The sequence below is a fragment of the Balaenoptera ricei genome, chromosome 20 (assembly GCF_028023285.1).
Source record: "Balaenoptera ricei isolate mBalRic1 chromosome 20, mBalRic1.hap2, whole genome shotgun sequence".
Taxonomy (NCBI): Eukaryota; Metazoa; Chordata; class Mammalia; order Artiodactyla; family Balaenopteridae; genus Balaenoptera; species Balaenoptera ricei.
Genome location: NC_082658.1, coordinates 7261763 through 7286298, shown reverse-complemented (window position 1 = coordinate 7286298; position 24536 = coordinate 7261763). Strand labels below are relative to the sequence as shown.

At 43.2% G+C, this 24536-nt stretch overlaps 1 protein-coding gene across 4 annotated transcripts in view; it reads right to left on the bottom strand.

Annotated features, from left to right (window-relative positions):
* NUP85 (nucleoporin 85) overlaps positions 1 to 17596 on the bottom strand; it is a 29032-nt gene extending 11436 nt beyond the window's left edge. The window contains exons 1-11 of one of the 4 annotated variants that reach the window (XM_059908240.1): positions 17450 to 17594; positions 14959 to 15052; positions 12892 to 13054; positions 8731 to 8801; positions 8044 to 8195; positions 6942 to 7011; positions 5644 to 5765; positions 1658 to 1792; positions 1431 to 1553; positions 1089 to 1220; positions 736 to 842 (exon numbers count right to left, since the gene is read on the bottom strand). In XM_059908240.1, coding sequence (XP_059764223.1) covers positions 736 to 842; positions 1089 to 1220; positions 1431 to 1553; positions 1658 to 1792; positions 5644 to 5765; positions 6942 to 7011; positions 8044 to 8195; positions 8731 to 8801; positions 12892 to 13054; positions 14959 to 15052; positions 17450 to 17482 — 1202 coding nt within the window. In that variant the 5' untranslated portion in view covers positions 17483 to 17594. Of the gene's footprint in view, positions 1 to 735; positions 843 to 1088; positions 1221 to 1430; positions 1554 to 1657; positions 1793 to 5643; positions 5766 to 6941; positions 7012 to 8043; positions 8196 to 8730; positions 8802 to 12891; positions 13055 to 14958; positions 15053 to 17449 lie in introns of all 4 variants that reach the window. The other 3 variants (XM_059908241.1, XM_059908242.1, XM_059908243.1) reach the window with 3 other exon arrangements.
* Between the last annotated feature and the right edge of the window lie 6940 nt (positions 17597 to 24536).

Genomic DNA, 24536 nt, shown 5'->3' with positions numbered 1-24536 from the left:
GGGGTAAGACCTTCCCACTGCCCAGATCTACTAACAAAGATCCAGTCAAAGTCAGTGAATTTGATACTCGAGCAAGGCCATCTGCTCCAGTTCCCAACCTTCTCCCTTCTCCAAGTCTTTGGTGCAACACCTACTTTTCCAGGCTGTACAAGAAGAGAGGGTAAATTCTTTCTGACTTACAGCACATGGGAATTTCTGGAAAGCTTTACCTTGGATTCAGTTTCACATTCCCTTTCCTGCCTTGCTGAAGGTTCGGGGAGAGGTCTGGGGAGAGGGCTGATACAGAATCCCTGCTCTGAACAGACCCAGCCGGGAGCCTAATGGTGTGGTGGCTCTTGGCTCACCAGAGAGTGAGACTGTTGAGAAGTCCCTTAAGGTGGCTGCATGTCCATCAGGTTCCAAGAAATAAGTTTGCTGGCTGTTTCTGGATTTTAAATATCAAAGTAATGTCCTGCAATGTTATTTTAAGTAAACATCCCCGAAATGCAAACTGTATAGACACAGTAGCCCTCCAGCCTCAGGAAGGCCCCCAGGCTTGTCCAGAGAGAAGCCACTGTCTACCTAATGTGGCTGTGGAGGGGAAGCAGGTCTGTGGCAAGAAGGTTAAGACACCAGCAAGAAGGAACAGGACGTCCTAGAAAAGGATGGCAGTGATGGCTGAACAACACTGTGAATGTACTTAACTGAACTGCACACCTAAGATGGTTAGAATGGTCATGGTGCAGCAGGTCCTACCTGCACTCCTTGATCACTTGGTGGATGTCAAACTCGAAGGCTGCCATCAAAATGTTGTCCAGGGGTTCTGGGCTGCTCTCACCTCCCAGAAACAGGTCAAGGCTGGACTGTGGAAAGGTAGTGACCCATTCAATCTCCAGACGGAAGCAGAGACTCAAGGGGGCAGGCAGAGCTGCTGTATAGGGAACACTGGAGAAGAGTGATGGGGTCCTTCAAAAAGGGCCAAAGGAAAGCTCTTGCCTGTTCTTCAGGGAGGTTCAACTCAATGAAGCCACACGGTGAAAATGACCAGCAGGGAGCAGAGCCCCCAGGATCCCTACTCCCCACCCCCACCCCAAGGCGCTCAGACTCACCTGGGCATAGAAGTGCAGATCCGTGGGTTTTACCGTGGGGTGAGAGTACAGGAGCCGGGTCACGAGGAAGTGATACCAGGTACTCAGAAGCCCCTTCTGCTCCAGCAGGGCAGCTTCATCTCCCAGCATGACCTGACGAGAGAGGTGCTCTCCCTTAGGTCTGGGGGTGACTTCCCGATCATGATCCTGACCTCGACCGGAGCATCTGGTTTGAAAGCTCTCGCCTTCCCTCAGAGCCAATAAACAGCCCTGTCTCAGGAGGACCTGTCGTTGCTGCACTGGATGCCAGAGCCCCCGGGGGAAGCCAGGGAAGACCCTGGCCTGGACTTGCTTCCCACAGACCTTGCAGAGAGACTCGAGGTGAGGACTGGAGGCGAACGTGCCGTCCTGGAGGTGCCGCTCACATTCCTCGTGCCAGTGCTGCCACTTCAGCTCCAGCTCCGTTAGTGTCTGAGTGTTACCAGGCTACGGGAAGAGACGCAGAGAGATGCCATCACCACACAAACCCCTTACACTCATTGAACGAGCCCACCTCCATGACCCAGAAGAGCAGGGCTGCTCGCACATACGCTGAGAACAGGCATGGTCCTCATCAGGTCCCCAAGGATTCGGCACATGCCTGCAGAGGTGGGGCTGCAGTCGGCCTCCTTGGAGAGCATCTGTCGGGCCTCATCCAGCCGGCCCTGCAGCACCAAGACGGTCACCTGGGAGGACGCCCAAGAACACAAGCATTCACGGGAGGCTCAGAAGCCACTCCCCTCAGCCCACACTGGCTTCCTAGCCTTGGAGAAACGTGATGGTTCCTTCCCTCCAGAGGTAATCCAATTCATCCAATCTCCCAGTTTTAACCTATACCATGCTTTTCAAACTGCACGTTGTAACCCATTGCAGGTTATGACCAACTTTTAAAAAATAAATAAAATAGAAAATAAAATATACCAGAGTGCATCAAATAAAGTATTGGTTCATAAACGTTTCAGTTCAAATACATATACATGTATATATACAAACACTCAGTATAAATACAGTTGATCCTTTCTATTCAGATTCCATATTTGTGAATATGCCTACCTGCTAAAACTTATTTGTAACCCCAAAGTCAATATCCGAGGTGCTTTCACCATCATCTGTGGACATGTGCAGAGGGGCAAAAAATTTGAGTCACCTGATGTGCACATTCCCAGCTGAGACTGAACAAGGTGGCACTCTGCATTCTGGTATCAGCTCTCACACTAAACTAGTGTCTTTCTGGCGATCTATTTAGTGCCACATTTTTTGCATTTTTGTGCTTCTTGTTGGGCCCCCAAGCATTGTGCTGAAGTGCTGCCCGATTCCTAACTGCAAAGAAGGCTATGACATGCCATACAGAGAATGTATGTGTTAGATAAGGTAAGAGAACATACGTGTTAGATATACGTGTTCGTTCAGGCAAGGATTATAGTGCTGCTGGCCATGAGTTCAATTTTAATGAATCAATAATACATATTAAATAAGGTGTCTTGAAACACAAACATACACAAGATTATAAATTGATCAGCGGACAAAAATGTTGTGACCAGGGACTTCCCTGGTGGCGCAGTGGTTAAGAATCCACCTGCCAGTGCAGGGGACACGGGTTCGAGCCCTGGTCTGGGAAGATCCCACATGCCGCAGAGCAACTAAGCCCGTGCGCCACAACTACTGAGCCTGCACTCTAGAGCCCATGGAGCCACAACTACTGAGCCCGCAAGCCACAACTACTGAAGCCCACATGCTCTAGGGCCTGTGCTTCGCAGCAAGAGAAGCCACCACCACAATGAGAAAGCATGCGCACCGCAATGAAGAGTAGCCCCCACTCGCCATGGCTAGAGAAAGCCTGCGTGCAGCAATGAAGACCCAATGCAGACAAAAATAAATAAATAAAATAAATAAATTTATTAAAAAAAAAAAAACACCCAAGGATGGGATTATGGGCACCATGCCAGGAAGAGGCGAGACTGGCTGGGCAGACAACTTAAAAAAAAAAAAAAAAAAAAAATGTTCTGACCAGAGGCTTGAAAGAACCCTGTAATTCCCCTACAAAGAGCAATGGTTCAGTAATCGAGAGCTCAGGGCTCCAGGCAACTTTATAGACCATAACTATCATGAATAATGAGAATCGATATTATATACATACAAGTATATATGTAAAACATACACAGTAAAAGTTCTTCCATAAGCCACGCTCAAAAAAGCCAAGGATATATACGCTGACAAGTCCCCAATTCCTCTCTGTAGCCGGGACTTCCTTCTCTGAATTCCAGACGTGTATATCCTACTGCCAGTCAGTGTCTCCACTTGGCTCTCCTAGGCATCTTGTTTAACATGCCTAAAAGTAAACACCCCGGCACCTCCAACTCACCAACCCACATTCATCTATTTCTTACACATCCAATCCATTAGCAAATCCTATCACTGTATCTTTAAACTGCATCCAGAATCAAATCACTTCTCACCATCTCCTCTGCTCAGCTCCTACCCTTGTCCAAGTTGCCACCACCTACCTCTGCCTGGTTTAGGACCTCAGCCTTCAAACTGGTCTCTCTGCTCTGCCTTTGCTCTGTTCTCAGCAGTTTAGCCAGAGGACCCTTTGGAAACCTAAGTTAGATCACAGCGCTCCTTCGCCTGACTCTCCAATGTCCCCCTCACCCCATCTGACTCAGGAGTAAAATGGGAGCTCTAACCTTGTCCATCAACTAGCTCATACATATATGCCCTTCAACGAATTTAATCATAGCAGCCATGTGGGGTAGGTGTTGTTATTATCTCCATGGCACAGAGGAGGGAACTAAAGGCTGTTAAGTAGCTCATTCAAGAGCTCACAGCTGGTAAGAGGCAGAGCTGGGACACTAACCCGGGCAGTTTGGCACCACAAGCCACGTTCTTGCCACTCAGCTATGCTGCCTCTCTAAAAGCTAAAGCCCTTACCCCTCCTCGCCTCCTTCAGGTCTCTGCTCACATGTCACCCCACAAGGGAGGCCTTCCTTGACACCCCTACTCTAGCACTCCCAATTCCCCTCCCTTGCTTTATTTCTCTCCACAGCACTTCACTTTTACACATGCTACATATTCGACTTGTTTCTGTATTTATCTCCTGTCTCCTCACCCAGGATGTAAGCTCCGTAAGGGCAGGAATCATTGCCCTCTTTGGTCATGGCTGTTTCCGCAGTGCCTGCAAACAGTAGCACTCAATAAATACTCAGTGAATGAATCAGAGACTCAAAATCTAGGCCCAATAATTTCTGAGCAAAGTCTCTCCCCCTTACCTGCATAGGTCTCCTGGCACCAAAAGGCCCAGGAACAGCCTCGAAGGCGACAACTCCTTACTTGAATTTCAGATTTTATAAGTCTCCATTATTCAAGTCAACCAGCAACCTCCTCCCTGCTTCCTCCCAACTGTGTCACAGGTCAGTAGAGGTGACTGGGAAAGTACTGCTCTCACAGAAATAGAATACATACACACAGGCTGACTTTCAAAGTGATAATCCAAAGTGACTTTGGGATCATCAATGTCTTTGTTTTGTTTTTGCTTTTTAAATATTTATTTATTTAGGCTGTGCCAGGTCTGAGCTGCAGCACGCAGGATCTTCTTTGTGGCATACAGGCTCTTTACTTGTGGCATTCGGAATCTTTAGTTGTGGCATGCGTGTGGGACCTAGTTCCCTGACCAGGGATCAAACCCAGGCCCCTTGCATTGGGAGCGCGGAGTCTTAGCCACTGCGCCACCAGGGAAGTCCCAAGGTCTTTGTTTTTAATAGCTTTACTGAGTTACAATTTACACATTATAAACATTCACCTGTTTAAGTGTATAATTCGATGAATTTTAGTGAGTTCCCAAAGTTGTGCACCATCACCACAATCCAGTTTTAGAACATTTCTATCACCTCAAAACAACTTTCATGCTCCTTTATATCAAACCCCTACCCCAGCACCTATCCGTTGGTTTTGTATTATCTTCATGTCTTCTAATCCTTAGATCCACAAAGAAATCAAAATTCCCTTCTCACTGCAAAGTCTACAAAGCATTACTCTTCTTACATGATAACTTAGCTCAAAACTCTCCCACAGGGCTTCCCTGGTGGTTCAGTGGTTAAGAATCCACCTGCCAATGCAGGGGACAGGGGTTCGAGCCCTGGTCCGGGAAGATCCCACATGCCACGGAGCAACTAAGCCCACGTGTCTAGAGTCCGTGCTCCGCAACAAGAGAAGCCACCGCAATGAGAAGCCCGCGCACCACAACGAAGAGTAGCCCCCGCTCACCACAACTAGAGAAAGCCCGGCACAGCAACAAAGACCCAACACAGCCAAAAATAAATAAATTAAATAAATAAACTTACTTAAAAAAATAAAAAAAAAAACCTTTCCCACAGAGCAGGTAAGGAAAGAGAAAAGACCTAAGCACGTCTCCATAACTGCAGACTCAAAGAACCAAGTGCACACAGGCTCAGCAGGCAAACCCTCAGGCCTGCCTGTGAGCACAGGGAAAAGAGAATATAAGGTGGAAGGCAGGGAGGCCCGGCCTGCACGAGGGTCTTACCAAGTTCCAGAATCTCTCGTGTTTGCTTGGATTCTCACTGCCCAGAACATCTGCCGACAAACTGTCCACCTCACACACGTGCAGTTGGACCCAGTCAAGGAGGTGAAGGAGAAGAGGGCCAGCTGGAAGGAAAAACTCTCGTCACATACAAAAGCAGTAAATTCCACTTTCCCAAAGTACAGAGAATGTAGGACACACGAGCTATGTAGGAAGTGGTTTATCCCTCTTAAGTGAGCACACATGTGGTCCTGAATAAAGGGCTGAGCTAGCAAATAGACTTTTATGGAATGCTTCCTCTGGCCATGCAGCTCCACCTTTCACTGAATCCTGGGAAGGGCCGGACATGAGACCCAGACCTCACCACCCCACCACCCCCCAGATTCTTCAGAACTACGCAATACTCACTGGCTATGTAAGTCATGGCCATATAGGGACTGGTACTGACTAGATGCCAGGTATGCAACAATGATAAAAACATAGCGACAGCCCTCAAAATCTACTGGAGGCGGGCAGATAAACAACTAATTTTAATTTCAAGTTGCTCCGTGCTTTAGCAGGAGTATGAATAAAAAGCTATGACTACACAGAGACCATTAATACACATTTATGAATAACAGTAAACAAAAACAATTAAAAGAATACAAAAAAGCCTGTAGCACCTCCACAGAGAGCCCACTCAAGCCAGGATACCGTACTGACCACAATTTTATTCAAGATCAACAGAATAATTCGGAGTGGACCATTAACTTGTAGGGTTGCCCCTGCCCCAATCACTAGTGAAAGAATTCTCAAAGTGACTTTGCCGCCTACCACCTAATTCCTCTTCATATCCGTAAAACCTTTTTCCTTTTTTAAATTTTAAACAACAGAAATGTATTGTCTCACATTTCTGGAGGCTAAAAGTCTGAGACTAATGTGTTGGAAGGGTTGGTTCCTTCGGAGGCTAAGGAAGAACCCGTGCCACGCCCCTCCCCTAGCTTCTCCTAAAACTTTCTTAAGCTTGACCAGTCCATGATATAAATATCGACCACCCCTTTCGCACACTAGTTTAATATCTGTTTTCTTGGTATTTTTCAGGGGTCACCTGCCTAAGATTTTAGATTTTCAGAAGATTGTCTGATTCTTTTTGCAGTATCTGACAAAACGGCAGGCTTCTTTGGGTATCATGTAATACTTTCTGATGGTTATGTTGATGAAAAGCAATGAAAAGAGCATTCTAGGCAACAAAACACTCATCACAACATAGAAAAGGGCAGGGGGACACCTTTGATGTTGTGACAAGATGATTCTGTGCTCACCTGGGGCTACTTCAATAAAAAGAATCTCACAAAGGTTCCAAATGAGCTCCATTGCTGACAGACTGGAGACCTAAGGAAGAAATGGAGACAAAGTTTTGACTGAAAACGTTCCTGAGGTTTTTTCTTAAAGCAAAGAAACAAAGGAGAGCTTGAAACACATCATGGTCATTCATTAACTCAACATTTACTGACTATTCCTATGGCAGGGTTTCCCACAAGGCAGCCAGTGAGAGAATTTTAGGGGGTGGGACACAGACTAATATTTTCTATTTTAATGGTTGTGGTTTTAGTTTAACGTGCATTAGAAAAATATAACTAGCTCATTATACCCATGATCTTGATGAATATTATGGTTTAGGAAGAGGCTTTGAGTGAAAAGGGAGAGACCATTTTTAGAAAAATATTCACTAAATAATATTACAATATACAGATACAGCAAAAATTGTGAAGCTGGTATTCAAGGGACTGACACTTAGGAAACAGTCTACTAAAAAGCAAACCCGGGACTTCCCTGGAGGTCCAGTGGTTAAGACTGCGCACTTCCAACGCAGGGGGCGCAGGTCTGGGAACCAAGATCCCACGTGCCGTGGCCAAAACAAAAAACAAAAAAAAACACAAACCCAATATAAGACACCAAAATAAATCGGATCTGGACCCTGCCCTTAGGAATATGCAGTATTCCCTCCCCCACCATTCTTCTGTGCAAAATCACAAAATACCTTAATCATAAGGAAAAATAAATGTTTTGATGACAGAGATAATGCACCAGTCCCTATTCACTACTGAGTTTGAACAATATCAAAATTCTAACCAAAGAAAGAGAATTCTTTAAGTCATCTTCCATCTAAAGTTAAACAACCGGCAGCTTAAAAATGCTGGGTTCATTAGCTGAGTACAGTTTATGAGACTATCCAGTGATTCCAAAAGCTTAGCTCACTACCTCAGGTGACACAATGTGATTAGGATTTATATTTCCCACAAGAGTTGAAAACTAATACAAGTATTTATCAAGCACATCCTTGTGTTCCAATGTGCAAGGCCTTGAAGGGGGCACCGGGAAGTTCAAGATGATTCTTACCACCCCAAGGAGTTGCCTATCTACCTGGAAAGAGAGACTTCTGCAACACCAGTGATTGCAATGCCACTGCCGGTGGGTGCTGAGGATGCAGCTGGACATAAAGGAGGTACCAGTACAACAAAACTCCCTTACCTGGATGCTAAACTGGCGGCCAATGGCTGGATCTTTACCAGCAACTAACAAAACACAAGACATTTTAAGTGAGCAATGAAACTTTAGTCTTACTGTTATAGCTTCACATATAAGTACTGTGGCTTGTGCCTTCTAAGACCATCCATTTTCACTATAGATTTTTTAAAAAATGCTTCATAGCTCTGTTGTAGATGAATGATCTCAAACCAAGGCCTTCAAATTACAAGTGGCTCTTTCAACTACAATACAGCAAATGTAGACACCACCATGTTATATAAGACTCTACCCAGCATCTAGGAGTCACATGGCTCTCACGGTTATGATGACTTTAAATCACCAAGGTCAAAGAACTGGGAATGTGATTATCGAAGATCTTTAATTTGGCCCTTCAGCCTCATATCTGTCAACATAGTATGTTCTAATTTGAAAAACATACTCAAGACAATTGCCAAAAAATTAAGGATTATTTAAGACGGGAAAGTAAGAGTTTTGAATTGGAATGTCAATCAGATTTTAACTTGTCGTATTTACAGCCAGATAAATTCTTCAACTATTATCACATACAAACAAAGTCCTTACTTGCAAGCTGGTGCATTTCCTCCAGGCATGCTCTTATGACTGATCGGTAGTTTTTACTCACTCGAACCAACCTACAAACAATGAAATGACATACAAGACGAACCTGGAACAGTTTGTGGTGATAGAAAGTAAGGAACATCTTGTGAAGATAGAAAGTATAAAAAAAAAAAGATAAGAAGTTGCTGAAAGACAGGAGCCAACTTGAAGGAGCTCCTAATGACCAAAGCTGAAACAACTTGAGCGACAAAATAAGTAAAACACCACATAACCCACCGACTAAAATAAATATCCTTGAGTGCACGCTGATATTAATTGTTGCAAATGAGACCCACTGATGGACCCTAAAATTAGTGGCTGAAATTTGAAGAGAAATAGGATTTGCATAGTCTCAAGGTTTCTCCCCCAAATACTTATTAGTCACACAGGGAAAGATGGTAATTTTACAGTACAGAAACCCAGCAGAAACCACATTAACCAAGCAATCAAGGTCAACAATAACATAAGAAGACATCAGCATCATGAACCTCGTGATATGATGTACTGAGAAGGACATATCACACCACTTCTGTGGTATTCTTGCTAAAAATGCATAACCTCTGTCCAATCATGAGAATACACCAGACAAACCCAGGACAGTTTTGAGGGACGGTCTCTAAGACAACTGGTCAATATTTTTCAAAAGTGTCAAGGTCATGAAGGAGATGAGGGAGAAAAAAACTAAATGCAATCTCATTTGGCTGCAGAAGAGAAAAAAGGACATTAGTGAAAAAATTAGTGAAATTCAAATAAGGTCTTCAGTTAATCATACTGCATCAATTTTTTAAAATTAATTAATTAATTAATTTTATTTTTGGCTGTGTTGGGTCTTCATCGCTGTGCGCGGGCTTTCTCTAGTTGTGGCGAGCGGGGGCTACTCTTTGTTGCGGTGCGGGGGCTTCTCACTGTCGGGGCTTCTCTTTTTGCGGAGCACGGGCTCTAGGCGCGCGGGCTTCAGTAGTTGTGGCACGTGGGCTCAGTAGTTGTGGCTTGTGGGCTCTAGAGCTCAGGCTCAGTAGTTGTGGCTTACGGGCCTAGTTGCTCCGTGGCATGTGGGATCCTCCCGGGCCAGGGCTTGAACCCGTGTCCCTTGCATTGGCAGGCAGATTCTTAACCACTGCGCCACCAGGGAAGCCCCAGACTGCATCAATGTTTAAGTTTCCTGGTTTAAATACCAGTAATGTGGTTATGTAAGATATTAACATTAGAGAAGCTTGGTAAGGGATGTACAGAAATCTATTATTTTTGTACCTTTTCTGTAAGTTTAAAATTAGTTCAAAATAGAGTTCTTCAAAAAGGAAATAGCAGATTGTAAAGCAACTATACTCCAATAAAAATTAATTAAAAAAAAATTTGGTAGACAGATTCTACAACTAAGCAGGTGGCAACAAGGTCATCTTTCCATCATCACCATAGGCTGTTTGAGATAGGAGAGACCTCACAGGTCTATCAGTCTGGGTGTTTGTTTTGGAAATGATGCAAAAGAAGCCTAAATCATGGGGCTTCCCTGGTGGCACAGTGGTTAAGAATCCGCCTGCCAATGCAGGGGACACGGGTTCGAGCCCTGGTCCAGGAAGATCCCACATGCTGCGGAGCTCCTAAGCCTGCGTGCCACAACTACTGAGCCTGCACTCTGGAGCCCGCGAGCCACAACTACTGAGCCCACACACCACAACTACTGAAGCCCACGCACCTAGAGCCCATGCTCCGCAACAAGAGAAGCCACCGCAATGAGAAGCCCTCGCAACACAATGAAGAGTAGCCCCCACTCGCCGCAACTAGAGAAACTCCGCGCGCAACAACAAAGACCCAAAGCAGCCAAAAATAAATAATAAATAAATAAAATTGTAAAAAAAAGCCTAAATCATGCTCTAAACACACACGCACACACAAAGGAAATAGCAGAATAAAACAAACAGAAAGCAACTGGCTATTAGTTACCAATATGCAGATCCTTAGCAAGAAACATTAGTTCTAAAAGAAGAGACCTAAAGGCCACCTACTGGCTCCATTTATTTTCATTCTTATTTATTTTTTTTCTGGCTCCATTTAAAGATGAACAGAAGCTACAATGGGGCCAGCAGGAGGTGAAGCAACTTGCACACACTGTCTCACCTAATCCTCACTACTCCTTACCCCCTTTCACAGTCAAGATTCAGGCCCAAATAAATAACTCACCCAGCCAAAAACAAGGTAATATGCTGACCCCCATGCACAAAACAGGAGCTACCATCCCACCATTAGTAGGATATTCACTAATTTATTAATTCAGCAAACATTTTAGAGCACTTACTGTATAGATGCACAAGGAGATCTGGGAACAGAGGGCCCACATAAATAAGACGGAGTCCCTGCCTTCCAGGAATTACAGGACTTTTGACATGTTTTTTCCTTGGAGTCATAATAGATTTCTCTGAGTTATCAATATTCTGTATCAGAGCCTCTTGTCACCAGTCATCTCTCATACACAGACACATACATAGACACACACACACACACACACACACACACACACACACACACACACACACACACACGCTGACCAGGGTATCCTCCAGGGTGATTCATTTGTAAAATGCTTATCAAGGAAGTAAAATACTGTGACACTGTGGTTAATAATAAGACATATAAAACTGGTCTTCAGGACTTCCTGCAGGGGGTGAGGGTTCGATCCCTGGTCGGGGAACTAAGATCCCCCATGCTGCGCAGTGCAGCCAAAAAGTAAAAAAAAAAAAATTAAAACTGGTCTTCATCCCCAGTCCCTGACCCACAGCTCCTAAAATCTTTGAAAATTCCTAAGTGATAAGAGTGCTAGAAGCATCTTTTGTTCCAACTCTGGGTGGCTCCTGGATGAGGGCTGGTCACAAGAAAGACCAAGTCATAATTAGAAACTTGAAATTTTCAGCCCTGTCCCTGACTTCTCTAGAGAGGGGAGAGGGCTGGAAATGGAGATAATAATTGATCATGCCTACATGAGGAAGATTCCATAAAATCTCAATAGCGTGGGGTTTGGAGAGCTTCCAGGTAGGTTAACACATCCATGTACCAGGATGGTGACACAACCCAGCTCGAGAGAGACAGAGGTTCCTGCGCTTGGGACCCTTCCAGACCATGCCCCACGTACATCATCTGGCTGTTTTTCTGTGTCCTTTCTCGTATCTTTTAAAGAACTGGTAAATGTGTTTCCTTGAGTTCTGTGAGCTGCTCTAGCGAATTAATCAAACCTGAGGTGGTCATGGGAACCTCTGATTTATAGCCAAGTTGGACAGAAGCTGTGGGTAACCTGGGGACCCACTATTTGTGATTGGCATCTGAATGGGGGACAGTTTTGTGGGACTGAGCCCTTAATTTATGGGATCTGATGTTATCTCCAAGTAGACAGTGTTAGAATTGAGTTGAATTGTAGGATACCCAGCTTGTTTCAGAGAATTGCTTAGTGGGGAAAAACTCCCAGACGTCTGGTGTCAGAAGTGTTGTGAGTAAAACACAGGAGGGAAAAAACTGTTTTTGTTTTTGTTTTTTCAATACAGATACCAACATTGTCCATTCCCTAACCGTATGAATGGACTCTAAAAAAAACCTAACACAGGGGTTCTCAAAATCTACTGTACTTAAGACTCACTTAGAGATTTTAGGATACACCCCTAGAAATTTTGGTGATATGAGGTGGGGCCTGAACAAGTACCTGACACTGATGCAGTTCACTCATGAACCACACTCCAAACAATTCTAGTCTATAAATAATACAAGTTTTCTGGTCTCTTCACAAAAAAAATGCTTTAAAAATAATTCTTTAAAGACAAAACAAAACTCCCAAGAGTGGAACCTCATTCAATGACTCTCAGGTGCTTATTTGGCTTAAATTTTATTCTTTGGAGGGTAAGTGAAGTAGGAATAGAAACAAAGAAGCAGCCAGTAAGTCAATCAGCAGCCATTTGCACATCCTCTGTAAGACATTTCCATCCATGACCACTTACACTGCGCAGTAAAGAGAACACAAACTAGAACCAGGGGCCCGTTATTTCTCCAGGAGAGCCATCCGTCATGCAAAAGGATAAGGATGCATTTCATTCGGTTTCCCACAATTCAGCTGTGGGCTGCAGCACCTACCAGCAGCCTACTTACTGAGTTTTTCTGGATTTTCCAGTCAACTCTTCTTCAATTCTCTGGAGGCCCACAAAGATCCCATGGGATTCATTGAAGAGTTTTCTCAGGATTTGAGAGTAAACATCCTCATTCTTTCGGATTATATGGATAAAGGGGCAACCTGGCGCCATGTCTGATTTTTCTGAAACAAAACAGAAGAAAAATTTAACACCTATTACCATCATCCTCATAAAAGAACCCACTCTAAAAACTTTGAGTATCTAATTACAAAAGCTTCAGCTTCTTTGCTACTGATTTCATTTATTAAAAATGATATGAATTATCATTTATCCACACGTGAATTTTTACTTTTTTTTTTGGCCGTGCCACGCGGCATATGGGGTCTTAGTTCCCCGACCAGGGCTCGAACCTGTACCCCCTGCAGTGGGAGCATGGAGTCCTAACCACTGGACCGCCAGGGAAGTCCCCACACATGAATTTTTAAACACAAATGTTTACTCTCAGACTTTACTCCTCAATTCACTAGCATATTTTGTAATGACCTTTCACCTCCACCAACTGGAATATACTAGAAAAAAAAAAGTAAACTCACAGTATTAGTCTATGTAAAATTCAGTAAATAAGATAAACCTATAGCTGAAGTTTTACAAACATCAAAGTAAATATTATTTTTACATTACTTTTTTACTGCCACTACTCCTAAAACAAAGAATCAAGAACTGACTAAACTATTTTGCAACAGTGATGAAAAGGCTCTATAATGATAAATTATTAAGCACCAACTTGTGGAAATTTCTTATATAACAGCTTCTCAAATAAGTTGTGATAATGTTCAATGGCTTGTCTTGAAAGTGATTTCAATAGATATAAACAAAAAAAGAAAGAAAACCTTGAGTTTCCAACAATCGAGGACAAGCCAGAAATGTTGATAAGCTTTCCTATTAAGTAGGAAAAGAGGCCATCCAGACCTAGTCACAGAAGTTTCTCTTCTGAGCAACTTCTACAGCTCTGCCAGACCTGAGATCTTCAATACCAACATATCCCATAAATATTTAACAACATTAGGGATAATTTTTTATTTATTTGTTTATTTATTTATTTACTTATTTGGCTGTGTTGGGTCTTAGTTGCAGCTTAGTTGCGGCACGGGCTCTAGAGTGCGGGCTCAGTAGTTGCAGTGTGCGGGCTCTCTAGTTGTGGTGCGTGGGCTCTAGAGCACAAAGGCTTAGTTGCCCCGCAGCATGTGGGATCTTAGTCCCCTGACCAGGATTGGACCCGTGTCCCCTGCATTGGAAGGCAGATTCTTAACCACTGGACCACCAGGGAAGTCCACGTTAGGGATAATTTTTAACTATAAAATCAAGAAAAACTACATTGCTTAAAAATTACATGAACTTCATACCATGTAATTTGCCAAAATTATATGACCTTCATTAGCTCAATCTGCTCCTTGTAAGAGGAAAACCTCCACATTTGGATAAAGAATGTTGCAAATATTGCAAGAAAATCTCTTCAGCATTTTCTGAGATTTCTCTCTTGAAAAGGAGAAAGGAAAATCAAATAGCAAGATTTCAGTTTTACCTTGCTACTAGAGGGAATCTGTATTGGAAAGGTAAGATCCATGTCCGATACCTAATGGAGCTTAGAGAACAAAGCCAAGGACAAATCATTTTGCTCTCCAGCTCATTTGTGCTATGTATTAATAGCCTACGAAATTCAATCAAGTTCACAATGATAACATAAAGGTAAGGGCTATGACATTTGCAAAAATTCTCAATGAGGGGACTACTACAAAGAGAATTAGTTACTCTGGACAAAAAGGAAAAAGAGCTTCACGTTTTTAAATATACAGAAAACCTTTCTTTAACACTGGAAGACCATTGTTAACTTTTTTTCCTGGACTCAACACCTGCCAGATCTCATAAATCAATGAAAATCTTAAATAGCTAAATAGTTTCAAAAATGAACATGGTACAAAATAAGTTCAACCGTTTCATATTTCAGCTAGTCAAATCTGAGAGAATAAAGAAAAAAAAAATGTGCCAAGATAGATAATCTAAAAGAAAACAAAAAAAAAAAACCTACCTTTTTTGTTGAAAGAGGTTTCACACACCAGCATCTCCCCTGGACCCCAGTCAAAACACATTTGCTTCTTCTGGGAATTCACTCCCGGAATCAACTAGTAAAAAAAAATAAGGCACAGAAATTGTTATTCTTCCTAAAGGCTTTGCTTTCAAATGACTTGCAGGTATAATCCTAGAAGCCAGTGGTCGTGAAAGTTATTAAGTGCTAATCTATGAACACAGCTGAGTGTGACTGACATCAGCCCTGTTAGACCCTAAATGAACAAGTGAGTTTTGCTAGGCACCTCAACCCAGCCTGTCACTTCTGAAGTGTTGATAAAAAGGAAAGCTACACCCCAATCAATTACTATATGGTAATTCAGTGATCTGTAGTTCAGAAAAAGGGAAGTTAAAAGAATTAAAAAGGAATTGAACTGTTTGTTACTCACTAAAAAGACAGCGTCCTCAAATCCCACAGCTTCTGTGTCACATCTTTTATGACTTGATTTTTTTACTCCAACTCAGACCAATCCCTCTAAGTCTCAGCTTCATAAATCCAACTGCCTAATCCACACCTTTATGAGTTATCTAACCTCTAGAGCTCCTCCATAACGTCAAGAACCAAAAAAGGAACACTTGATGCTCATTCCCAAACCTCATTCCACTCCCCCAGTGGGACCAAGCCTTTCCCAACTGTTAGGAACAATCCTTGTAATCCCCCGCTTTCCCTCATCACCCACTGAGTTTATTTTAGCTAAATATGCATCTGTCCTATACCCCAGCAATTCCATTTCTAGGTATTTATCTGGAAAGAAACAACCAAAGAAAGACAAGAAGAACTGTAACTTATATTTCTTAAGAGCCCTTGAGCTAAAAAGACCACTGGTCTAGAAAAACTGCTCAAGATTATTCTCTCTCTGAATCTACACTTAAACATCCCTGAATCTGCTAATTACTAACTGGCCTTCACGTGCCTTGATAAGAGAAAGCAGCTGCATGAAGAGCAGGCACAACAAATGCTACACAGGGTGACAATGGTTTTCAGGGTTATTCATCAGCCTCTTGAGGGTATGTTCAGCGTAAGCCCAAAGAGCAGAGTAACTCTCAAATACCCACGTGACTGAGTTCGAACTTGCAGAGTTGAGGTTCAGATTCTAGACTATGCAGTTCTGCCAAGATCATGCCCCCCTGAGAGGCTGTGTCCACAAGGCCAACCAGTTTCCTACCTGGTCTCCCCAACACCAATGTAAAGCTGGGTTATCACAGGTCAACCATCACTACTGGGGGCAAAATTAAGCTTAGATCATTTTCATTCCATTTGTAAATGCATGACTCATTGTCATGGTTCAATAACAAAGTGGCTCTCCTGGGCTGCACAGGGTACTGGGAAGGTTTCCCCATCCAAAGATTCAGACATAAGTGAAAGAGGGAAAAGCAAGATAACACGTAGTCTGTAAAAGTTCCAGTGATTCCGATAGCCTAATTTTTCACCCTGGAAACACTGACATAGTCCTTGATAGACATTTAATATTTAACATGCTTTATATATGCATTAAAAGTTAGCAATCTATAGCATATAGGAGTAAGCTTTATAGAGTAACAACCCACGTTAACTGCTATTTGAGATCTCATGTCTCTTTTTGTCCAGTTAGCTTTGAAATGACTTCTATTTTCAGTTTTTGGTTCTGTCAGATACTGCTTTGCAATCTGATGGCTTTGGCTGAAAACTGAAGGCATCTTAACCTTCTAAAAAGCAAAAATACAAGGTCAGGCAACTTGCAGTTTAGTGGGGCTTATAGGTTACCAAGAGCTAAGAGATGAAGAACAAGCCTAAACGGACAGAAATATTTGACCTAGTCAGGAAAGGCTTTCCTGACAAAGAGGCTGCTGGAGCTTGTATGTAAAAAATGAGCAGGATATAAACCTAAGAGAGAAGAGATCCCAGGCAGGGGGAATGGTAGGTGTCTCTTATCTAACAACCCTGAATCTCTTTATAAGCATCGTAGATCATCCACACCTGACATACTCTCTTGAGAGTTCAAATACAATTGAAAGAAAACAGAGCAATAAAAAAAGAGTCGCCGAAAGAATATATTTAGTAAACCTTGGGCCAGCTCAAGCAAAGCCAAGCTCACGGAGTTGCGACGTGAAGCTTAGCTCGGCTGGGAGAAAAAAGCCCCAATTCCTGTGCTTGGTTCAAGCCCGCTCATTAAAGCATTAGCCCAACAGGAAAAGCCAGAGAAGTAGGAAGGTCGGGAAGACAAGGGACGGAAAGGGATGGAAAGGGGCCTCCAGGACCAGGTATTCTGAGTATACAAAGGGGCAGAAACCCAGCGACCACTGCGACCCAAACACGGGCACCTAATTAATGTGACTTCTGGACGATGGCAATTGTACTGAGGGAAGGGGACGAGCACCTCGCAGGCGGCAGAGAGATAGACAAGCCTGCAGGGACGAAGCGGACCCAATCCTCGGACCTAGAAGGCAAACAATACTGTTCGGGGTACCCTTACAGTGACTGTCGGCTCGCTATCTAGCTCCTCCATACCGCAGCACCTCACCGCCCGGAACTCGTGGGGCAGCCAACGCTCCCAGCTCGGGCCTCCCGCTCAGAGCCGGCTGCGAGAGAGGACCCCGTCCGAGCACCTCCTGAACTGCCTGCAGGTCCAAACCTCCAACGCCGCAGGGGTCTCTCCTCTTGGCCACGACCACCCCTCTGCGGCACTTCACACGTGTCCCTCCTTCCTGGCCTCGACAATACGACAGGGAAAACAGCGGCAGCGGCAGCCTATCCACACAGTACTGCTCTCCCCAGATCCGGCGCCGCCACGGACAACCCCGAGCCAGGCAGAGAGAAGGTCCCGGAGACGGCGGGAGCGGCGGTGATGCGGCTGCGCGTGCGCGGGGCGGGGCGAGTGCTGGACTTGGCCGAGGTGTGAGTGAGCGCGCGACCTCTCCCGAGCCTGGCTTTCCACTCAGCTTCTTGGTCTGCAGGTTAGCGTCGTCGCCGCTGCTTCTCTGAGCAGTGTCCGTGGCAAGAGAGCCCTGTCGGTTCTTCGGGCTTGTGTACGAAGGTATTCGCCGCCACTCCCACCCCAAAAGGCTTCAAAAGTCATGGGGACAAAATTGATGCAACTGAAACAGCTGTGAAATTGAGACCACTGGGTTCAATTGAACACAAATACCGGTTGTTATCTCACAAAAGAAAAGCAGGAAAAGACACTCAAATTAGGGAATCCTAGGTCTTATTATGGAAAACCTCAGCAGAAGTGGTCCAATAACCTAAAGGAGTTATTTATTTTGCAAATGCCATATTTACAAATACGTGCACGTACAAGGAATAGTACTGGTTCTAAATTCCCAGATAAGCGAGTTTTTTTCTTCTTTTTTAACGAACGGAAGGTAATTCAAAATCTTAAAATAAACCTTAGGAAACAGTGCCTGAAAATGTAGCAGCTTTTATTATTTAGGAAAGAAATTTGATCTGAAAACAAGACAAAATTTCAGTAATTTTCTTGGGGAAGCCTTCTTTCCCTGAGATGATTCTGAACGACCTATTTGAATGGTGAAAATAAGATGACTTGGAGTGGTTAGGAAAATCCTATCACCCTAATAGTTTGTTCTTTTGAGTTACACACTTTAGTAAAGGAAGAAAAATCCTGTGGCTATCACAATTTCATCCAAATTCCTATTTCTGAAGACAGCCATCTATAGGATAAAATTTAATGTAGTTTTGCGCAAAATTCCACACTGTTCAACCATCTGTGTCTGGCTGCATTTTCCAAATGTTTCACAGAGTTTTACTGATCTGAGTGTTTCTGTTACCAGTGGTGTGGCTACGAGAAATTATGCATTCGTGTCCATTTTCTAGTGGGTAAAAAGAGTCCTAATATTTTTCAGAATGTAAAATAAACATTCAGTAGCAGATAAATCAGTTTTTAAAAACTGGTTATTATATCTGCTCTGACTATTCAAAATTCTTCAAGCAGCAGAAGTTAAAGCCAAACTTAGTAAGACATTGATAGAAATCATGCCTAATTTCCTTCAGAAAAAATTATTCTGGGGGAAAAAAAAAAAAAAATTATTCTGGGGAACAGGATGAAAGACCAGCAAGGAAAACCATTTTTCTCAAAAGAAGACCTGAGAAAAAAAAATAAATTTAACTGCAAAAGAGAGCTCTCCTGTTCACTGCAGGGTGTTGAGCAGAACATGCCCCCTGGCCTCTATCCAGTAGATGCCAATAATATACCCCTCAACAATTGTGACAGCCAAAAAAGTCTCTAGAAGGTGGGGTTGTGAGGATTGGATGAAGGCAGTCAAAAGATACAAATTTCCAGTTTGGGGACTTCCCTGGTGGTCCAGTGGCTAAGACTCTGCACTCCCAATGCAGGGGGCCCGGGTTCGATCCCTGGTCAGGGAACTAGAACCCACATGCTGCAACTGACAGTTCACATGCCACAACTAAAGATTCTGCACGCTGCAACTAAAAAAAGGATCCCGCACACAGCAACGAAGATCCCATGTGCCTCGACGAAGACCCAGTGCAGCCAAATAAATATTTTTTAAAAGACTAGATTAAAAAAAAAAAAAAAAAAGACTAGATTAAAATTAATTAGGTAAATACATTTTTAAAAAAAGATGACAGATGTTCAGTAAACCTACTGTGGCCGTTATTTCATGATGTAGGTAAGTCAAATCATCATTCTGTATACTTTAAATTTATGTAGTGGTGTTGTGTCAATTATATCTCAGTAAAACTGGAAGAAAAAAAAATGTCTCAAGATATTCCTAGTGTCCCCTAGGGGACAAAATCACCTCTTTTAAGAGCTACTGGCATAGATATTCAACCACAGAGGAAGAGAGGAACAACCAAGTAAATATATTATCAATGAGATATCCACCTATTTAGAAGAATTACAAAGACTGATAAGAAAATGGAAAAGTCTTTCAAGAAGTTTTAAAGTGTACACCTTTTGGTCCCCATAATTGTACTTCCCTGTTCAGTGATGTAATACTACTCAGCTATAAAAAGCAGTGAAATAATGCCATTTCCAGCAACATGGATGGACCTAGAGATGATCATATTAAGTCAGTTAGAGAAAGACAAATATCATATGATATCACTTACATGTGGAATCTAAAAATAATGATACAGGGAACTCCCTGGTGGTCCAGTGGTTAGGACTTGGCGCTTTCACTGCCGGGGCCTGTGTTCTATCCCTGGTCAGAGAACTAAGATTCCAGAAGCTGTGCAGTGCAGCCAAAAAATTTTTTTAAAAATGAAAAATAAAAATAAAAAAAATTTTTTTAATGATACAAATGAACTTATTTACAAAACAGAAGTAGACTCACAGACATAGAAAATAAACTTATGGTTACCAAAGGGGATAGTAGGAGCGGCCATGGCGGGGGGCGAGGTGTGGGGGGGCAGAGATAAATTGGAGTTTGGGATTAACATACACACTAAAAATGTATATATAAAATAGGTAAACAACAAGGACCTGTATAGCACAGGGAACTATACTTGATATCTTGTAATAACCTATAATAGAAAATCTAAGAAAGAATATATATATGTATAACAATCACTTTGCTGTACACTTGAAACTAACACAGCACTGTAAATTAACTATACTTCAATAAAAAAAAGTTCAGTGAATGTATTGTGAAATGGAACAATATTTCCCTACATTTAATACCCCAGCTGATACATTTAAAGTGAAATGTACTAGCTTCTTGGCTTTGACTGCCGGTGTAAGTTTGGGTCCCATTTTCTTTGACATGACTCAAGGATAGAAAGCTGGAAGGTTTCCAGAACATCACAGATTCTGTGATTGTCTCCAGATTTCCTGCGGTATTCAGGAATTGAGTATTCAGTATTCCTGCAGTATTCACAGAAATAGCTCAAGTACTCAACTTACCTCTGTTAGAACTGAAAGAAATTTGATGGTATAAACTATGCACCGTTTAGTCGTCTGTGTTATAAATTCAGTTATGTGTTTCTCAGGGTTTTTGGCAAGGATTTCAAGCTCTAAACAGACTCTCTCTGTGATTCTTATTTTCCTGCCCTTTTTAGGAATGATGTTTTTTCTTTGGCACCTGACCCTGAAGAGTACATTCTTGCTGGTTCCCCCATTCTTACCCTCTACTTCTATTGATATTTAATTATTCAAATACTGATATTTAATTAGGTTTCTAGAGGAAGTAGGCCTTTCTTGTCCTAGGTAACCCCTAATGGCGAAAACAGCTCAATGCGCAACTCCTTCATTCATTCCCATTATGATCCAGGAACTGAGCTAGGTGCTCCGAACAAAACTGTAAACAAGACAGGTCTCTCCTTTAATTGGACTGCCATTCTGCTCAGAGAGACAGCCAAACAAAAATTAAGTCAAAACAACTTGACTGGTGTTCCCACCACTATTCTAGGATTTTTTTTTTTTGCATGTTTTCTCTCTGAGGACTTCCATAGGAACCTGGATGCAGTCCTACAGTAATTAAGCTCTGTCTGGGCTCTGAGTCAGAAAGTCTCAGGTCTAGTGGCTCTACCACTTCAAGCTGGCTGACCAAGTTGCCTGACCTTTCTATGTCTCGATTTCTTCATTTGTAAAATGGGTATAATAATAATAGACATTTTGTGAGGATTAAAGGCTTAGTACAGAATCCCCACATAATAATCACTCGTTAATGTTTGCCACTGTTCTTCTTTTCTGTATATACTACTCCTTGCACTTTTTTCCCCAAAGCACCCTTTTCCAGTGCACAGCCACCCCCTTTCCCACTCCTATGAAAATGATAGCGGGAGAAACTTAATGTTGGAAAATTTCTATTTTTCCACAATTTTTTTCCTGGAAATTGGAGAGACTCTCAGTAGATTCCCTAGGCTCAGCTCACAGAATTCCAGTTTGTCATTGGAACATATATTGTTCACACGTTTGAATACACTTAACTACTTTTTATAGAACTCCTCCTTTGCCCGAAGGTGGTTTTGTAGTTTAGCATAACTTTAGGGCAGGGGTACTGTAGGACACACCTGTCACCTAGAAGCTAACAACTAAACAACCATTTGATTATTGGAGGCCCGCACATTTTACTGATGGTAAATTTTAACATGACAATATTCCCCTTAGATGGTTTTGTAGTCCTACAAGCCTGGGAAGATGTGTGATGTCAACATAAGACCTGGGTTCAGGAGAGCAAGGATAGCATCTCTTTTGCTTTCTCTACAGTACCTGGCACAGCACCCAGCACATTTGTTCCCTAGCATGTAATAGAAGCTTAAGCAACACTACTTGGCAGATGTGTGATGATGGGCAAGTTACTTAACTCTTTGAGCCTCAATAGTAAGTAAATACTAATCCACTTGGAAGGGTTTGTATAAGGAGAAAAAGAACTAATTAGTAAAGCCCCACTCAGTGCCTGACACATGGCAGTTGGTTCTCTTCCCCTTTCACTTCTTGTATATTTCCTACCCTTCCTACCCACCCACCCACCCCCACCCAATTTGAGACAGGGACTTTGCCCAATGCCTAGCACGGGATCTTTTTTTTTTTTTTGGCTGCGTTGGGTCTTCGTTGCTTCGTGCGGACTTTCTCTAGTTGTGGCGAGTGGGGCTACTCTTAGTTGCAGTGTGTGGGCTTCTCATTGTTGTGGCTTCTCTTGTTGTGTGGGCTTCAGTAGTTGTGGCTCGCAGGCTCTAGAGCACAGGCTCAGTAGTTGTGGCGCACGGGCTTACTTGCTCCGCGGCGTGTGGGATCTTCACAGACCAGGGCTTGAACCCGTGTCCCCTGCATTGGCTGGCGATTCTTAACTACTCTGCCACCAGGGAAGTCCTAGCACAGGATCTTATGCATAGTGATAGCCTCAATTTATTCAGTCATTCAGTGAATCTCTACACATCAAAAGTGCACAAAAGCAAAAAAAAAAAAAAAAAAAAAAAAAGTGCACAAAAGCTTAAAGTTGAGAGAGAGCAGGTACATTCAGGAACCCCAAGTAATTGATTATGACTGAAGCAGAGGCTTCGAGGAGAAAATGATGAGAAAGAGCTAGAATGGTTAGCCCAGATTAGCTCTCAAAGAGCTTTGTAGGTCTTATATGAATTTTGGACTTTATCCTGTAAGGCAGAGGATTGCCACTGAACCAAGGAGTGGCAGAAAGTGGTTTTTTTTTTTTTTGGCCTCGCCACGTGGCATGTGGGGTCTTAGTTCCCTGACCAGGGATCAAACCCTTGCCCCCTGCAGTGGAAGCACACAGTCCTAACCACTGGACCGCCAGGGTATTCCCAGAAACTTCTTTTATTTTGTTTTTATTTTAGAATGGTTTGTGGTTCTCGGGCTTTAGTGTGTTTAAGAATCACCAGGGAAGCTTGTTAAAAAAGAGGGATCCCAGAGCCACACTGCAGGAGAATATGCATTTAAACCAGCACCTTAGGGACTTGCTTCGGGGGCCAGTGGTTAAGACTCCCTGCTTCCACTGCAGGGGGCACAGGTTCGATCTCTGGTAAGGGAACTAAGATCCCACATGACGTGTGGCATGGCCAAAAACAAAAACAAACAAAAAACCCAGCACCTTAGATGATTCTGATTCACTTAAATATTCAGACACAATTGGGACATACCTTAAAACCAAAAGATCAGTAGCTCTGGGGAAACCTGACTTGAATTTAGGCTTCCACTGCCTCCCCTGATCAATCTGCCTTTCTTGGCCTGTCCTACAATTAGGCCTTAAGCCTCCTCTTCCCCATGGCGGACCAGCTGGAAGCCCAGCAAATGGAGCAGAGCCCAAAGACTGGCCAGAGGCTGCAGAGAAGTAGACAGATTTGATAGGTATTTAAAAGGTGGAATCGAGCAGACTTGGAGATTGACTGTATGGGGAGTGTGTGCAGGGGTCAAGGATGCCCCCTGGCTTTTTGGCTGGGAGCAATTTTTTTTTTTTTTAATAAATTTATTTATTTATTTATGGCTGTGTTGGGTCTTCGTTTCTGTGCGAGGGCTTTCTCTAGTTGCGGCAAGTGGGGGCCATTCTTCATCGCGGTGCGCGGGCCTCTCACTATTGCGGCCTCTCCCGTTGCGGAGCACAGGCTTCAGACGCGCAGGCTCAGTAATTGTGGCTCACGGGCTTAGTTGCTTCGCGGCATGTGGCATCTTCCGAGACCAGGGCTCGAACCCGTGTCCCCTGCATTGGCAGGCACACTCCCAACCGCTGCGCCACTAGGGAAGCCCTTGGAGCAATTTTTTGTTATTGTTTTGGTTTTTTGTTTGTTTTTTGAGCTGCGCAGCACAGCATGTCGGATCTCAGTCCTGCAGTGGAAGCGTGGAGTCTTAACCACTGGACCACCAGTTAAGTCCCTGGAGCAATGTTATAATGGTGTGTCACACAGTGACCGGGCAACTTGAAAGAGAGGGGCAGGTCTGAGAAGTAAATTGAGGAATTTTAGTTGAGATTTGCTGAATTTGAGGTGCCTCTAGGACATCCAAGTGGAGATGTTCAGAAGTCAGTTGGATTTATAGGCTGGAAATTCAGAGAAAGATCTGGACTAGAAATCTAGACTTGAGAATCATTAGCAAATAGATGGTAATAGAAGTGGGGTGAAGTCATCTCAGG